The sequence below is a fragment of the Amblyomma mixtum genome, chromosome 2, assembly GCF_055824585.1.
Source record: "Amblyomma mixtum isolate Tamu chromosome 2, ASM5582458v1, whole genome shotgun sequence".
NCBI classification, from domain to species: domain Eukaryota; kingdom Metazoa; phylum Arthropoda; class Arachnida; order Ixodida; family Ixodidae; genus Amblyomma; species Amblyomma mixtum.
Window position 1 is genome coordinate 224,264,124 of NC_143013.1, and position 17,187 is coordinate 224,281,310.

Consider the following 17,187-nt stretch of genomic DNA (forward strand, 5'->3'; position numbering starts at 1 on the left):
GTGGATTCCGAGAGAAGGGGCAGAAAGCTAGGTGTGCAGATGAGGTTAAGAAATTTGCGGGAGTACGGTGGCCGCAACTGGCGAAGGACAGGGTTAATTGGAGAGACATGGGAGAGGCATTCGCCCTGCAGTGGGCGTAGTCAGGCTGATGATGATGATGAGCTTACAAGCCAGATGCAGCAAAGTGTTAAATCTGCCCGCTGGTTCCAAGACTAGTGTTGCGACTGGTTTCCCGGCTGTTGTAGCTAATTTTAGTGTGCCAACTCTTGCTGGTGATCGGGGAAGTGTAGTAATTGGAATGCTTTTTGTTTCTTTTTTTGTTTTTTTCCCAGGATTACAGCACTGAAGGGATGTCAGAGTCCTTACTTGTGTTCCTGCAGCACCTGAGGGAGTTTGGGCTTGTCTATCAGAGGAAGGTGAGTCTGCCCTCCCATTTCTTTTTTTCCCTTTTGCAGCGGGAAACAAAATTGGTATGCTGAAGGAGAGGGTGTATGAAGGCATAGCGCATGCACTTTGCATTGAAAGGGGTAAAAAGGTTTCTTCTGTGTATGAAACCATTATCCTAAAAGGTTTGTGATTGGACCAAACTATATCGATTAGAATGACTCCAAAACCTTACTTTGACCGAGAAGATTGCTTTGAAACCGCATGGAAAGTTTTGTCTTGCTAGACCTACAGTAAATGGCAGAAGTGTAAAAACATTAACCACGGTAAACTTGAGAAGGTCAGAAAAAAAATTGTTTGCTCTGTAGACATGGAGTTCTTTGGCACCGGTTTTTCGAGCTAGTCTTTTGGGTTTTGCTAGTATATACAGTAATAAGTGCTGTTGTGACAGTGCAAAAAACCTAGTGTGTGCAGGTTCAAATTTAGTAGAGCCAGCATTCAGCACTGCTCTTTGTTCACTCTGCTCTTTGTTCACTCTGCTCTTTGTTCTAAACGCACGTTGTCAGTATTTTGGAGCTTGGCAAGTTGCCCCTAGGTACAAATGTATTTGACTCATGCATTAGAATTTATAATGAATGCAGGGATTCTGCATTTGGAGGTCTGATTCTCTGAACTACTGATCCTCAACACCTGCGCTAGCCATGACTCATGTCAGAACCAAAACTAGGAAACTATACTATTAAACTTTCAGAGGTTCATTGAGGAGATACAGAGGACATCTCCGTTTTGTTCTTAGTCAAAATCAGTTCTGTGCTTCTTTCTGGCTGTGTTTATGTTTTATCTGCACCAAAAAGGACTCCGTGATCACTGTTTGGAAATTAATGGCATTGTTTGTAGCCTCAGGGATCCGTGCCCAAAGTTCTGTCTCGGTGCACTGCAGTTTGTTTGCAATAACAGCTGATGGTGGTGACACCGGCATTTGATCTTTTGTTTACCTTTGCTAGCGCGCAGCAGCTCCTTTTTTTCAGTTAACATGGTGTTGATGTCGTTAATATGCAGAAATCTATCGATGCAGGCCAACTTCAGTTAATCGTCAGGCGTTCCTGTAAGTCACATCAGCACATTCATAAGGACTGCACTCATGCAGAACCAGTGAAAGCACCCAGTAGTGACAGCTTGAGTTGAGCATTTCCTTGGAAAAGTATGGCAGTGTATATATTGTGAAGTGCCAGGACTCAGCACCTAATGCCTAGAGGTCCTATGGGCGTCAAAATGGGGTGAGGTTTCGTTCTTGTCACTCGTTAGCACTTCAAGGCAACTGGCGTTCTCAACATGAAGCTAGTTCAGTTTACCATTACTAGATTTAACCCCGCCGCGGTGGCTCAGTGGTTACGGCACTCGGCTGCTGTCCGAAAAGACGCGGGTTCGATCCCGGCAGCGGCGGCCGAATTTCGATGAAAGCGAAATTCTAGAGGCCAGTGTACTGTGCGATGTCAGTGCATGTTAAAGAACCCCAGGTGGTCGAAATTTCCAGAGCCCTCCACTACGGCGTCCCTTCATAGCCTGAGTCGCTTTGGGACGTTAAGCCCTAATAAACCAAACTAAACCATTAGTACATTTAGGTTTTTGGTATATAAAGTATGGGAATTCAAGTGGGATCAATGCTTTTACTTTGTGCAAGGCTGCTATGAAAGGGCTCATGTGTTGGGCATAAATGCAGGACTGTGCACGGATTCACACACGTCATTAGTATTAGAACTGTACTGTGTTTGTGTAACACAGTTGTCAGCATATTAATATTAATGCAATCATTTTCAGTTGCATCCGTATTCTGCTCCTGGCATATGTTTGTTGCATATTTTCCTTCTGGTGAATTGCTTAGAACATACCTATTTAATTATGGTCAATGTTGATGACACTTAGCCCACGTAATCGTGCTAATAATTATCAGCACTAGCACTGGACTTGTGTACCTGATAAGTCTCTTCATAAATGTAATGAAAATTTGAACTGCAGTTCTAACTGAACGAGGAAGAACATTTTTACAAAATAATGCACAATAAATAAATGATCTCTGGTATTGTCCTTGTTTCTCCAGCTCTTCTAATCGTTGCATTTGTTTAGTTGTGTTTTATGAAATTCATGTTCAAACACTTGCCTTCAAGCATTGTAAGCCATGTTAGTTGTTGTAGTAGCTTATTTACTGAATTTTCTAGCAAGGTAACTGAGGTGTGTGGCAATTTTCCAATGAAAACTGGAGCTATAATAAGCTATAGCTCACTGTATATTCCAGTATTATGCCATCCAGTTTTTAACGTAAGTATATTAAGAACCAGCGATGGTCATCACTTTCCTTTGCTCTACGGAGAGAGTTTGGTTGTGATTTTTTTTCTTTCTTGTTTTCTAGTGAGCTGCTGCTGCTTGGGTAAGACCCAAGTTCCGGTCTAGAACCCGGAATGAAATGTTTTTTGTGATTGCAATATGCTTTTTTGAGTAATGTGGTACAGCTTTGGAGTAATGCTGCTATTTTTTTACGGAAGCCTTTTCTTGGGCAATACGTCGGTTGTATGAACACCTGCAGTGATGCCTCAGCTCAGACAGAAATGCAATGTCATTTTTGTCAGATCATGAATTCTGATGAAAAAAATAGCTGGCTGTGTGTCCTCAAAGTTTGCTGTGTTGTCTGGGCCTGGTGACGTTCACCAGCGCAGGTCAGGCCGCTTCTACCCAACGCGGCTCGCCATCAACCTGGCGTCCGGCCTGAAGGAGACCAGCCTGCGCAGCTACGAGGCAGGCTACATCGTGGTTGAGACCAACTACAGGGTGTACGCATACACAAGTAAGGCTCCGCTGTGTGTTCCTACAGGCATGCTGTTAGCATCCCCGACCTCCATCTCACTTTACTGCTTACTGCAGAACCCAAGGCATATGAATGAATCCATGTGTGTTTGTAAACGAGCTGGTTTTCTTGGTTGCCCTGTGTGCTAAGATAAATTTAAGAGGGAATGGTTTTTACGCCATGTGCGATTTAATGCCCTGGTGCTGCACGTGGACTGTGAGGGACACCGTAGTGGAGGGCTGTGGATTTGTTTCGGCACAGACATCAGACAGCGAATGGACGTCTCCTTCGTTTCCCCTCCATCTAAACGCTGCCACCGCAGCCGGGGCTTGGTTCCGTGTTCTCATCCTCAGAAGTGGAACACCGTAACTACTTAGCTGCCATAGCAGGTCGCAAAAAAGGGATAATCAGAAAGCACAGCTGTGGCAACGGCACATGTCCATGCTAGGCTGTGTTTAACTTGATAAAGGGGAGGTGAGCCACTGTTGCGTTACGTGTAGCTCAAGCATCTCTTTGTAGTTAGGGCAGAGCAGGGAACCGCAATCGGCCTGCAGCCACCACTTAAAGGTGCACTGAAAAGGAATCTGAACTCGTATTTTTACCGCGGGAACTCTATTTACACGTTCCAAGCATTCTTGGAAACTTCGCATTAATGTCCGGCTCCCGTCTTTTTTATTTTTTTTTTCAATTCCCCGCAAACGGTGGGAAGAGTCGACCAACCTTTCACCCAGTCCCGTGGCAGCTTGCCGCTCTGCCATTGGCGGAGTGATACGTAGTGATCAACAAAAGCAAAGAGTCCACACGTATTTTTATTTCCGTGGACCTAATTTGCAGATATGTAGTCTCTGACTACACGTATTTATTCACGGAAACCTAAAAGAAACAAAATAAAAGCGAAAGCAAAGTTGCCACGTGACTGCCTGAAAGGCACTCCATGCGTTGGTCGACTCCTCCCACCGTATGCGGGGAATTAAAAAAAAAAGGCGGGAGCAGGATGTTAATTCGATTTAATTAGGGAAATTGGCCGCACAGGGCAATAAATCGAAGTTTCTAAGAATGCTGGAAACGTGTAGATCCAGTTCCCGCGACAAAAAGACAAGTTCAGATTCCTCTTCAGTGCACCTTTAAGCTGGTACTGGCTGGCCAGCAAGAAGTCACCTGTAAGCAGAAGCACATTTCTGGAAAAAAAGGTGGTTCATTACACGAGTAAATGCAGTATAACCTAGCTTTGTTACTGGCTAAGCAGGTGACCTAGTCTGTTCAGCCCTGCCCATGTCTGGAGAAGCCTAATAACATTTAGGTAGGTCTCAGAAATGGGAGACTCACAGGATTTCACGACTTGCGAGTACAGTGACTTTGGGTGGGCGTCACCTTGAAAAGCATGCTCACGTGGTGAATGCCTTCCAAAGTGCGTCAGTGTTTGGCTTCGTTTTCGTTCCGCCGTCGTGCTGCTGCCACTTCCGGTATTTGGGCTCTGAAAGATATGGGAAAATTCCAAGTGTTTCTGGGCATCACGAGCAGTCAGTAGCCATGGAGTTTGTTGGCCACAACTTCAGAGCAGTAGAGCACGTGTTCTGTGCTGGTTGCAGGGATTTCTGACATCGCAGCTGTTGTGGCCAGCTGCAGGCGACAGCCATGTTCGCTGTGCGGGTAGGCATGGCTGCAGGTACACATTTTTTGAGACTGACAAGTTGTAACATCCGAGTGCTCTGCAATGTGGGTACAGGTTAAAGAATACCAGATGGTTGAAAGTAATCTGTGGCCCCTCACTGCGTTGCGTCTGTCTATCTCTCTCTCATTCCCCACTTCTTTCACTACTTCCTTTATTCTTTCCCTCATGGGGTGGGATGAAGGACACATTGCGCATTACAGGGAAACATGGAATGTTTTGCGCAGGAACTTGACTTTGTATGTGTAGCTAATCGTCATGTCGACCATCTGGAGATTTCCTTGTGGGACATTGATTTTTAAATTTGACATATTTGTGGTTTGTAGAGGCACCAGAAAGAACATTTATTGGTGATATGGAGCTTAACGAGGTGTGAGCATTGTATCACTGGTATACTAAAAGAAGATTGTTCTGTTCTGGAATTAGCAATCTTGCCATGTCATGTTGTGGCTGCAGTAACATTAATGTTTGCTGGTTTTGAAAAAAGTTCTTAAAACTAGCACATGAGCTATATACTGGCTGCTAGGCTTATTGGTTATTGAGTTCCCCTCATAGGCTGGACTTTTGCTTTCATTCTGGTACGTTGACATGTGAAAAACAGAATACTCGTTATAGCATAAACTGCATAAATTTACTCGAGCTGAAATTTCTTGGTTCCTGTTCACGTATTGGTAGATGTTCTGTGTGGCAGCTTTCTTTCCGGTGCAGTAAAGGCAGGGCACTGTCGCAAAGATCTCGGCATTGGACGCACGTCACACTGTAAGGTGTGAATGCGCAACGTTCACTCGCTTCTTGACATGGCTACCCTGCTAGGCACCTTCAAAGCACACGGAGCAAGATGGAAAGCAAAAAATCTGAGACACACAGGCAGCAGCCTCTGTGGCATACAGTGAAAACAAAGAACTGCTGAAAAAAAACAAAAAAACGAGACTGCTGCCACTTTCAAGCAGGATAACTGAGCTTGTTTCAGTCTTGAGCTCACTTCATGCATAGTGCAATATTTGCCGAATTTGCAATTATCCTCTCCCTGAAAAGTGATGTTATTCATTGTTTTCATGCGTCTTATATATGTACTCACCTAGCATGCTTGCATATCGTTTTTAGGGGCACTTCTTATAAGATGAGCAAATTTTCTGATCCCTTCAAGTTCTTAAAGGGAGTCTACTGTATTCAATTACAGTGACCAGCACAGTGCATAACATATCGAAGCAGTGGTGCAACATTCAAAAACTCATCACCAGAAGTGGTGCATTTCCGTGCCAAGCGAGAATTCATCACATCATCCCCAGGAGACGTGATAGAATATGCGAGACGTGTATGAAGGCCTGGCAGACCTGCAGCACCACCGATGTCGCACGCTAACAGCAGTAGTAATCCGCTTCGGATGCGTAGAAGCTTGGCGTCGCTATTGCATGAGAATAGGCACTCTTGCTGCTTTCCTCGGTATTAGTACCTGGTACACTCCTTGGCAACAAACTAGCATGCTGCCATGGAATTTCCCGATGGCTCCACTCGTAAAACGACAGCTCGTTTAAATGTTGCCAAGAATGGCCACCAATGTTCGGGAGGTATGATGAGGGTTTGCATGGGCCTTTGAAATCTTTGAATGCCTTTGAGTTTTGAAAACTATTTTTAGGGGCCCTTGAAAGTTGTTGATTTGAGACACAGTTTAAATTCATTGAAAAGTTTGGTTCGGTCTGACCTACCTCTTAAAAGCAAATTTTTACATAGTGACGAAGACTTGAAAAATGTATGTAGGTACCAATTTTGCAAAAATGCTTTCTCTACCAATGAATTTGACAGGTCCATCTTTGGATGCGTCATTCTCCCGCCCTCGCTCCTTTCTTTTCCTTTCCTGTGGTGATAGCTTCTACATCACGTGGCACCTTTTGCAAAATGTTGATTCTAGGCCAGTGATGCTGCTCAATACAAAGCGGCTTCACACGTCCATTTTGCCTTGTGCCTCACACCAAGCAGTGCGTGTTGTAATGCCATGCCTTGTGAAAAGCACAAGTTGCAGCCTGCCTGGCTTGAGTTATCTGCATTGATGAAAGTGCACATCGAACATGGATGTTGCTACATTGGGCAAATGGGAGGCTGTGTGTGTTAAAGTACAGGAGGCTCGCCTTTGCTTGATTGTGACACGTGCGTCTGAAGCGTTGCCTTCTTTCGAAGGCTCCTCAGCTATGGTTGACATGAACTGTTTGAGATTTTGCATCGTCATTGTAATGATATTTGATTTAAAATTTGCCTGAGTTCTCAAACTGCCCCCCATGTGTGATATTCGTTCATATAATATAAGTAGCAATTTTATTATCATACAGTCGTTTCTACTCACGACTGTTGCAACAATAGCATAAAAAAAAAGATTTTACTGTTAGCGCACAATTCCAGGGAAAATGCTTAATTCTAGCAAAAGTCTCATTTCCACGAAAGGGTCTCTAAAGTGCGCAGTCAGTGCAATGACAGCACAGCAGGGCTCCATGCATATCTTTGTAGTATCACTCTTACGAAAATAACTTTAATACCACTTTTTTGGAACAGAAGGGGCATGTGGAGCCATATTTGCAGATGCTTTTGTTCATAAAATGCTAACCATCTTTCTGTATACCGCAGACTCATTTTTCACATCACAGAATTCGTGTTCTTTTGTTTATTCCTTCACTTGACCACAAAGTGGAGCCTCGAGTTAAAATCTTTTTTTTTTTTTTTACCCCGTTTCATGTCCCCAAAGCCAGCTCTCAAGTTGCAATCGCGGTTGTGTTATACTCGGATATATAGGGTAATTGGTTTCCTTGTTGAGCCAGTAAACCAGTTCATTCTGTAGAGGGTTTTCGTAAAATTGCGAAGTTGTGGGTTGCAAGCCTAAGATACCTATAAAAGAGAGTAGTCCGGTATTTGTTATGTTGATGGGCGGAGGGAGGTGCTTATTACGATACAATTGGGTCTGCCCCTCTATGATTTGTGTGTTACGAACTAAAGTGAAAGCTGTGTATAAAATGTGAATTAAATGATGCAGTTCACGAGCATTGATGTCATTCGTTTGCGTTTCAGATTCTCAGCTCCAGGTGGCCCTGCTGGCACTGTTCTGCGAGCTTTTGTACAGGTGATACCGGCTTGAAAACATCATCTCATATATGCTGCATGTGCCTAGCTTGCATGGGTTCTTGGTTAAATGAATGGCACTCGTCAACCACCCTTTCATCTCATGCAGGTTTCCCAATCTCGTGGTTGCCAGACTTACAAGGGAGAGCGTCCGGCAAGCACTTCGTAGTGGCATCACATCTAATCAGGTGGGCCACATGGCATGGCTCTGTTTGGTTGTCACAGATTATATTTTGGTTGCTTATTTACTCAACTAATGTCATTCAGAACGCCTTATTACGTCCGACTTTTCCATTTGTTTCGTGGTAGAAAATTGATGTGTATAAAAGTTGCAGGCCTTATTCTGATTTGGCCCTACCTCATTCTAGCACTAATTTCATGGCTCACCTCATTTTTTTAGACTATTTCATATCCATGGCACCACTGCTTTCTTGGCTGGTCCCCTTTCTTTTTTTCTGCAGTGCAGTTATGTATTTTTTCTTCTTGCTTCAATGTACAGCCGTTGTCAAAAGTTACAGTCCGAGGGGTTCAGTTAAAAGCCATGTAATGGGGGCACAGTAGCACCCCTGTAGGTGAAAAGCTTCAGAGGAGTGAAGGTGAGAGTTTATTTCACCGTCAAGAGATTTGGAACGCTGCTTGTGCAAAACATTGGGCTGTAGGTTTTTGACCAAAGCTGTACTTTGCTGGCAAAAATGTTTGGCACAGATTGTTATCTCGCTAGCAGTGGTTGTGTTCAGTCTCCTGTCAAGAACCTAGAATGGTGCCAGAATTTATTGTCATCAGTCTGGTATATTTCATGTGATTATTTTTTTTATTTGGAGTTCATAATGTCTTTAAATTTGTAATAAATACCACATGATGGCTTCACGGTTCATCCATTTAGTGTGCAGTCTAGGAAAGCCATCTTGATTACTCTGGCCCTTTTCAGCTTTAACTGCCTGGTTCCTGGTCCTCATGGTCATTTTGTCTGATGGCTTGTTTCCATTTGAGTGTCGGGCCCATCAGCATGGCTTGCCTTACTTTTCTTTTTTCTTGCAGATCATAAAGTTTCTTCGTATGTATGCACATCCCGAGGCTCTCAAGCGGGCAAGTATTAATCCTTCGATGGCCTTCTCAACCGGACGGATGGCTTGTGCAGCCGTTTGATTTTGCTGACACACATCCTACCTTGCAGACCCCCGTGATCCCGGCTACCATCATGGATCAGCTGCGTCTCTGGGAACTGGAGAGAGACCGATTTGTGTTCCGTGAGGGAGTCCTGTACAGCCAGTTCATTTCTCAGAGCGACTTCCAACTCCTCAGGAACTATGCTTCCGTATGTACCCTTGTTCTTCCCTACTCTCATAGTAACTGCATTAGGTTTACAACTTTGACCAAAGAGTCGTTAGTTTTGGGCTCGTTTGGTAGAACAATTTCTTGGCTTTTTTGAGTAATGCATAGCTTGTAACAGTTTGTCCTGCTCAAAATATGTATTTCCTTTAGATCGTTTCTTTCATAGAGTGCGACAGAAAAGTCCGTGTGGCCGAAGGCAGTCACACCGAGTGTTCATGCTTTGACTTGTTGTGCTCCATTTCTAAAATTTTTTAATCATGCAGTGCTTCACATTTGATTTTCTAGCCTCCTCATTGGAGCTGGTACGCTTGTTTGATGGCACTGTCTCTCCTTTTAGCTTATGTTTGTCGCTACACAAAATGCGCTCTAGGCACTGAACCAAGTGACGTGGGCCAGGCACCCATAAGCATTACCAAACATGAAGACTGTTTCAGACAGCTGTTCTTAATGAAATTGTTTGGTTTAGCTATGGAAATGTGGGAAGAATCACAGTGGTCAAGGAGTTAGGTGTCACTCCAGGGCTGCTCTGCTTGTTCATAAAGGAAGAAAAAAGCTACTGACAACTCATGGATTCAGCGAACCAACACAGAAATGGCAAAACAAACACAGAGGCTGTAATGACTTGGACAGTGCAAAACACTGCTCGGTTCTTGCTACAGTCGGGTACAACTTAAGTCTGCAGTGAAGCTCCGCCCACATTCAGCCTCCGCGCACAGAATTCCTCCACGACGAAGAAGTAGTCCGTTAAAACTTCTCTTGTCACCTATACAAGGAGCTAATCACAAGGAAAAAGTTACAAGCTCTAGAGTTTTGATACCTGGCTTGTTTAATGAAGTCAAACATTAAAAAGCTGATTTCATTTACTTTTCTGATTAGCTACCGGAGTAATACAGTACACCGTGGACCATGGCACAGTGTTATTAACTACTGTTTTTTTTTTTTTAAGTTGTATCCTACTATGGTTGATTTGGGTTTCTTGGAAACATAGTGCTATGCCTTTTTGGACTATGTATTCAAGAAACTGTTACCAAGGGCTATCCTGGTGTTTTGATCACCTTCTAAGGACTTTATTTATATAACACACTTTTATCTTTAACATCTTAAAAATTTTTTTCTCTCTTTTTCTCAAAAAATAATTTTTCTTTTGTACCTTTTCTTCAGGTATGGGCTCTAGCCGATTGAAATTTTTTTCCATAGCAGCGGTGATGACCAATACCCGTTTGGAACCACCGTAAATATTGTTTATTTGGTTTTGTTGGGAATGTAATAAATAGTAAGTGTTGAAACTTCGGAATTTGACTTAGTGAAAAATACAACATATATGTGTGAAATCAATAGCTTTTGCATTGTAGGCCAATAATTCTAGTTCCAAACGTGCTAGAACAGTGAGTGGGCTTTTGCATACTTATAATTTCAGAGCTGCATGATCAGCCAGTTTAGATTTTAAAAAAATGCAGTTATATAAAAATTTCCTCAACAAATTAACAAGTGGTCTAAATCTTTCTTTCTTTTTTTCAAATTTTAGCTCCTTTATTAATGCTGTTTCTATGCGGTAGTTATTCAAGCTTTTATTAGGGTAGCTTTGGTTATACAACTGCTACAGCGTATTTTAAGGCTCAACCTTACAGAACGCCTGAAACCAAACATGTCTTGTTGCTCGAGGGGGACGAGGGTTCTGCTCCCCTTGTGGAGATTTAGGCAGTGAGGGGCATCACAATTGCACTGCCGCAATGCTGAAAAGCACACCGTATAGGCTGAACGCTTTTGAGCAAGACTGTACACGTTGCGGCAACTACGTCAACAGTTCTGTCTTGCCTCCACCTTTGTGACACTGCGAAAGGAGGGTAGTGCATGGCTGCTGCAGCATAGTGATGGGCAAGTCATTGTCAAGTCATGCCATCATTAGAAAGCCTTGTTTGACTTCCAGGGCACTCGGCACGTTGGCAGGCTCAGTGTACCTGGTCGCACGATATCTCAGTGCAGTGGCCCTGATGATTTGTCACGTTTGGTTTAACTTTGGGAGGACACCTGGCTAACATGCGACGCATCAGCAGTGCAGGCTAGTATGTTTGCCCAAGCTCGAAGAGATGATGGTGTGCTTCCTAAGCTCAAGACACATCATCATCATCATCATCATCGTCAGCCTGGCTACGCCCACTGCAGGGCAAAGGCCTCTCCCATGTCTCTCCAGTTAACCCTGTCCTTCGCCAGCCGCGGCCACCATATTCCCGCAAACTTCTTAATCTCATCTGCTCGTCTAACTTTCTGCTGCCCCCTGCTATGCTTGCCTTCTCTTGGAATCCACTCCGTTACCCTTAAGGACCAGCGGTTATCTTGCCTTCGCATTACATGCCCTGCCCAAGCCCACTTCTTCCTCCTGATTTCAACTAGGATATCATCAACGCGCGTTTATTCTCTCACCCACTCCGCCCACTTCCGACACAGCATTGGTGCAAACTTGGTGAATGTTTTCTCACAAAAAAGCCTAAACAGAAATTTCATTTTTTTTTTTTTTCCTAAGGCATTAGCGGTATGCAAAGAGCTAATCTGAACTACGAAATGTCCTCTCACTCATTTCTAGTTGTTGTTATGCAGTTGTATGTGCTCATGCATATCAGGTCAAGAATCCTGAATAGCTCGTTGTGCCCAATTTGTGCTGTAATCAGTTACTGTATGTATGAAAGGAAACAGTGAATTTTTGAAGTAGATTCGCTTCTAAATTCTTTTGCTTTTAGCTACACCTAGCTGTGTGGTACCGCAGGTTACGGGTTGGCTCCGTATGGACTACTAGATTGCTGTCCATGCATTTTCTGAGAAAAACCAAACACTGAAAAGAATTTAGATGCTTCGCAATAACATTTTAAGAGTGAGCACTTAAGAGTGAGAACTAAATTAAATTATCGAGCTTTCATGAAGAAGTGGGTGGCAGTCCGATCTAATCTCCCGTCTTCCTTGCAGGACTTGGGCGTCCTCATCTGGGACAATCCAAGCAAGCGTGTCATGGTGGTCAATAGGAATGGCCATGACGAAGTGAAACGTTTCTGGAAGCGGCACCGACAAGATCATTGATTCCCCTTGCTTCATTCTCACCCAGCTTTCTGTCGTTTTTTTTTTGTTCGAATAAAAACACCGCATCCATGTTTCCGTTTGTTTGCGAAGATTTGTGCATCGGTTTTAAAGGGACTGTGAGGCCAAATTAAAGTTGGCCCATATCGATAGATTGCAGCGTTATAATGACAAAAAGGTTCCTTACACTGAAAGTGGAGCTTCAGAAGCTAGAAACTACCAAAAAATTAAAGACAGGTATTGCTACTACTGGACGCTTTTATAAGCAGACTGTTAACATGACTTTTTGTTCTCGATTCTGTCAGCCTGGGGTACATCGCCATTCACTTTGTATGGTAGTCACAGAGTCCGTTTCTGCCTCGACGTCTGGAATTTCGTTCGAGGGTAAGGAAAACGCTGTTTCATTTCTAAATGCCGTATTCTCAGCAAGAGATGTGCACTTTGCTGCCAAACATCAGCATAACCACAAAGAGTGAAATAGTTTATAGTTAATGAGGAAAAGAATTAGTTGGAATTGTCATCAGTGTCCGTTCAAGTGTGAAAGCATTGCTTGAGACACCTTTGCACATTTTTTGGCAGCGTGCCACACATTGCCCATGTCCATATTTTTACTGAGCAAGCAATGCCAGCTCTCAGCGTGGAATTGGTATTTATTAGGTATTCATTAAAAATGCTTGTTGGTTACAGCTGCGATGGTGTGTTTTTTAATGTTTTATTTGCTGCATGCTCTTCAAGCTATTTTACATTTCAGTACCTACTTGCTCAGGCACTCTGTGGATGTTTGTGAAATGACGATTGCCCTCGTGCAGAGAACGCTAGATGTAAAGTTCACAAACAAAGATTCTGCGAGTGCACTTCTTGATCAAAATAAGTTATTTTTAGTACAAAAAGGCAAAAGTGACGTTTGGTTTATGAATCTGCACAGAAATTTGAATTTGTAGCGGAAGTGCTCTCAACAATTAGATTTGCCAGAGGGATTGACGGGTTTAAAGAGGGCATTGATAAACTGCCTGTACAGCCATTCATTGGCCTTATCGCAATTTAAATTTACATGAAAGTACTATTGCCAGCAAAAGCTTGTGAGATACATGTTCTTGGAAGGAAAATTTTTGTAGTGCCCTCTAGTGGCCCTTTTGCCAGCTATTGTTGCCACCAAATGGACCGCGCACACTCCCCTATAACTTCAAACACTTCAAGCAACTGTCATCACTGCGCTGAAATAATTCTTTTTTTTTCCACACCGCTGCATACCACAAACTTTTGCCTGCGGTGTTCATAACAACTCTCAATTGCTGCGGTCAGCAGCATTCTTTTCCACTTTCTTTTTTAATCTTTTTCAATAAACCACCACCACCACATTGCTGCAGTTTAATTTTCCTCTCAAGCTTCTAATTAGATACAAGCTTTTTTCTTTTGCTCCTACACTACCGCCTTCAAACCTGAAGTGGCGAAAATTTTCGAATGCTTATTTTCTGATGTCTCTTGCGTGGCTGAAATCAGGTTCATCTGTCGAGGCACTATGAGGACCACTCATCTTTTCTGAACGCCCACACTGTGCACTTAAAATGGTTGGGTTTCCAGTTTTATTTCATTCGCTAAACAGCTGCATCATCTCGTGAACCGTCAGCGGCCGCACCAGAACAATACCTTAGTATTACGGCTAGCCCAGGTACGTGCACTGCAGGACGGAACCCTTGCCGATTAACCCTATGTTGCACTTGTTGTGACCACCGTCCCTCCACAAACTTCCTAACCTCATCCACCCACCCATCTGCCCCACTTGCGTTTTTGTAGCGATAGCTACATTGGCCGTATTCTCGCCGTTTCACCATGGCCGGTGGCCACACCACAAGCTGAGCCGTTGCCTAGCAACCGCCGCAGCTGGCAGCTCCGCTCGCTGCGCCATCTGGCATGATGTCAGAGGAGGAGCCGGTGAAACCGCGTTGCAACAACACAGGAGGAGCCGGCGTTCATTAGCAGATGTAGAAAGTGAGTCGGGGAGACTGAAAGAAGCCAGGCTTCGTCGTCGAAACGAAACCAATAGGAGGCAGCGAGCCAAGGAGATGGAGGAAGAAAGAGCAAACAAACAAAAAAGAACAAACCTTGGCCTCCAAGTACTGTGTCGGAGCCATTGATACGGCTGCTTGCTACTTCACGGACCATTGGGCCGTCTTTGTGGCAAATGAGAAACAACAAGATGAAGACTTTGACAATAAATGCGTAACACTTTAAAAATGTCTAGTCTTTAATGTAACCACAACTTAACAATAGGTGACAATAAAACCTAAACACTGATAAACGCTGAAGCGAAACGATAAAGATGTAACCGTACCTCTCGCTACACACTTCGGCTTAACTGAGGTTAGCCGCAGCCAATTTTTTGGAACCCACTCTTGTTTCCCATGGGAACTGCCAGTTACTGCTTTTTCCGCATTACATGCCGCGCCCTTGTCCATTTGCTCTCAATTTTAGCTGAAATATCAACTCACCCTAGTTCCCTAATCCACTCTGCTCTTCCTATTACTCCCAACATTCTTCTCTTCCTAGCTTGGTGTGTTTCCAAGTCGTGGGCTACACGATGCCCTTCAATAGTAGTTGAATCTGTGTCTTCAGTAGTTGTTTCGACTTTCTGTTCAAAATCATCTGCTCCTGAACCAGGCCTTCCATCTGTATGTTTCTACACTCTGCCAATGAACTGGCCTGGCCATTCTTAAGCCAAAAAGGTTACTGGTTTATTGTGGTTACCTTCTTCAGTCTGCAACTGGAGGGAATATCCGCCACCTACCTTGCATGTGCAGCAGCAAACATCACAGATGGTGCTGAAGTTATACCTGCAACGTTTTTTTACGAGCTTCTCTGTAGCCTCGGAAAGTGAGGCACCATTTTACGGCCGCCGCGGTGGCTCAGTGGCTATGGTGCTCGGCTGCTGACCCGAAAGACGCGGGTTCGATCCCGGCCGCGGTGGCTAGAACTTCTTTGGAGGAGAAATTCTAGAGGCCCGTGTACTGTGCGATGTCAGTGCACGTTAAAGAACCCCAGGTGGTCGAAATTTCCGGAGCCCTCCACTACGGCGTCTCTCATAGCCTTAGTCGCTTTGGGACGTTAAACCCCATAAACCAAACCAAACCAAACCACCATTTTACGGGCTGCTAAATCATATTTCTCTTTTAATATCATACTTAACTGCCTTACAGATAGGCAACACAGTGTGTTCAACACTTGGCCAAACATTTTTGGAGAATTTCTTCTTGAGAAGTGGTTCCAGTGAGTATACAGGGTCTGTTCTGAAAGTAGTAGGACTGGTTTTTTCCTGGGCGAACGGGAGGACGAGAGGCGGTCTGCGCGTGCAGGATCGTTGAAGGGGGATATTGGGAATGCTGGGGAAAATCGGCAGTCGGCTCTCGGCCTTTGAAGAGAGGAGGTCGCTTGTACTGTGAACCCCTGTCGAAACGTCTCGTCACGCAGAATCATAGAGCGTTTACTGGACGAGTAATACGCGATCAAATTTTGTGTAAATCTTTGTAAAACGGCCAGAGACTCACGACATTATTAAGGAGGCCTACGTTGATGCTGCCATGGGTAGATCACGTGTTTTTTGAGTGCCACAAGCTGTTCCGAGAAGGTCAGGAAAGAGTGGAAGACGACGACCGCTCAGGACGCCCATCGACCAGCAAGACCAACGAAAATGTGTAGCGAGTGAAACATTTACTGAACAGTGATTGTAACATGAGTATTAGAATGACTGCTGATGTCTTGAGCATTCCTCAAACCCAAGTTTTTGAGATCGTGACAGAAAACTTAGCCATGAGGAAAGTGTGCGCGAAGTTGGTGCTGGGAGTGTTGTCAGAGGAGCAAAAGGCCAACCGGAAAGTGATCTGCCAGAATCTTCATCATGTGAATGAGGACCCTGATTTTTTGCCCAGCACAAGGCGGCAACGCTGCCTCAGGCCCCCTACAGCCCCGACTTGGCCCCGCCAGACTTTTTTCTATTCTCGAGAATAAAATTGACGCTAAGGGGGAAACATCACGGATCAGTAGAGGCGGTTCAACAGGCCGTGACGAGGGAGCTAAACGCCATTCTGGTCCAGGCGTTCCTGGAGGCGTACGAAAACTGGAAAACTCATTGGCAGCAGCGTGTAGGTGTGGAAGGGTGCTACTTCGAAAAATTCTAATCGTTTGTACTATTTTGTTTAATTTTGTTTTAAAAAATGAGTCCTACTACTTTCAGAACAGACCATGTATATTCAAGTAAGGCCATTTGCAAAACTGGGAACAGCCTTCTATGGACGTAGTGCCCACACAAGACCTTTCCTGTTGGCTTTCACTTCACAGCTGTGAGCATCCTTCAGTGATTGGTAAAAGATGTTACACAATGATACAAAGGAAATGAAAGTGCCTGTTTTTCAGATGCACAAGCGAATGTAACTCGTAGGGCTTCCTAACAGGCACATGCAGAGAGTATTCAATACACGCCTCAATATCTGCTCCCTGAAGTTCTCAACAAATGAGGCAGTGCATGTCAGCATTAGTTAACAAGCTTTTTATTAGCAACTGTGGGAATGTGCAAACTTTGCATCTTTCAGTAAATATTAATTCGTAAAGATGGAATCCCTTTTTTTATAGAAATTCTGTATGTTCTCCTAAATTTCCCGTCAGTGTACTGACACGTGCAATCTGCATGTGTTTTGAAGGTACCACTGTACATCTTCACTAGTCAGTCATGTTATTGTTCAATGAAAGTTCAATTTTGTGTTCCTTCAGATCTCTTATTTTGGTGTCAAATACACGCAGG

General features: G+C 44.0%; 1 protein-coding gene across 1 annotated transcript in view; it reads left to right on the forward strand.

Annotated features, from left to right (window-relative positions):
• The window catches only part of mrn (general transcription factor IIH subunit 4 marionette), a 36,973-nt gene extending 24,502 nt beyond the window's left edge, over positions 1–12,471 (forward strand). Inside the window, exons 8-14 of the mRNA XM_089573197.1 lie at positions 333–416; positions 3,091–3,223; positions 7,947–7,998; positions 8,107–8,185; positions 9,036–9,083; positions 9,172–9,312; positions 12,288–12,471. Of these exons, the coding sequence (XP_089429323.1) occupies positions 333–416; positions 3,091–3,223; positions 7,947–7,998; positions 8,107–8,185; positions 9,036–9,083; positions 9,172–9,312; positions 12,288–12,398 (648 nt within the window). The 3' untranslated portion in view covers positions 12,399–12,471. The remainder of the gene's footprint in view (positions 1–332; positions 417–3,090; positions 3,224–7,946; positions 7,999–8,106; positions 8,186–9,035; positions 9,084–9,171; positions 9,313–12,287) is intronic.
• Positions 12,472–17,187: the final 4,716 nt, after the last annotated feature.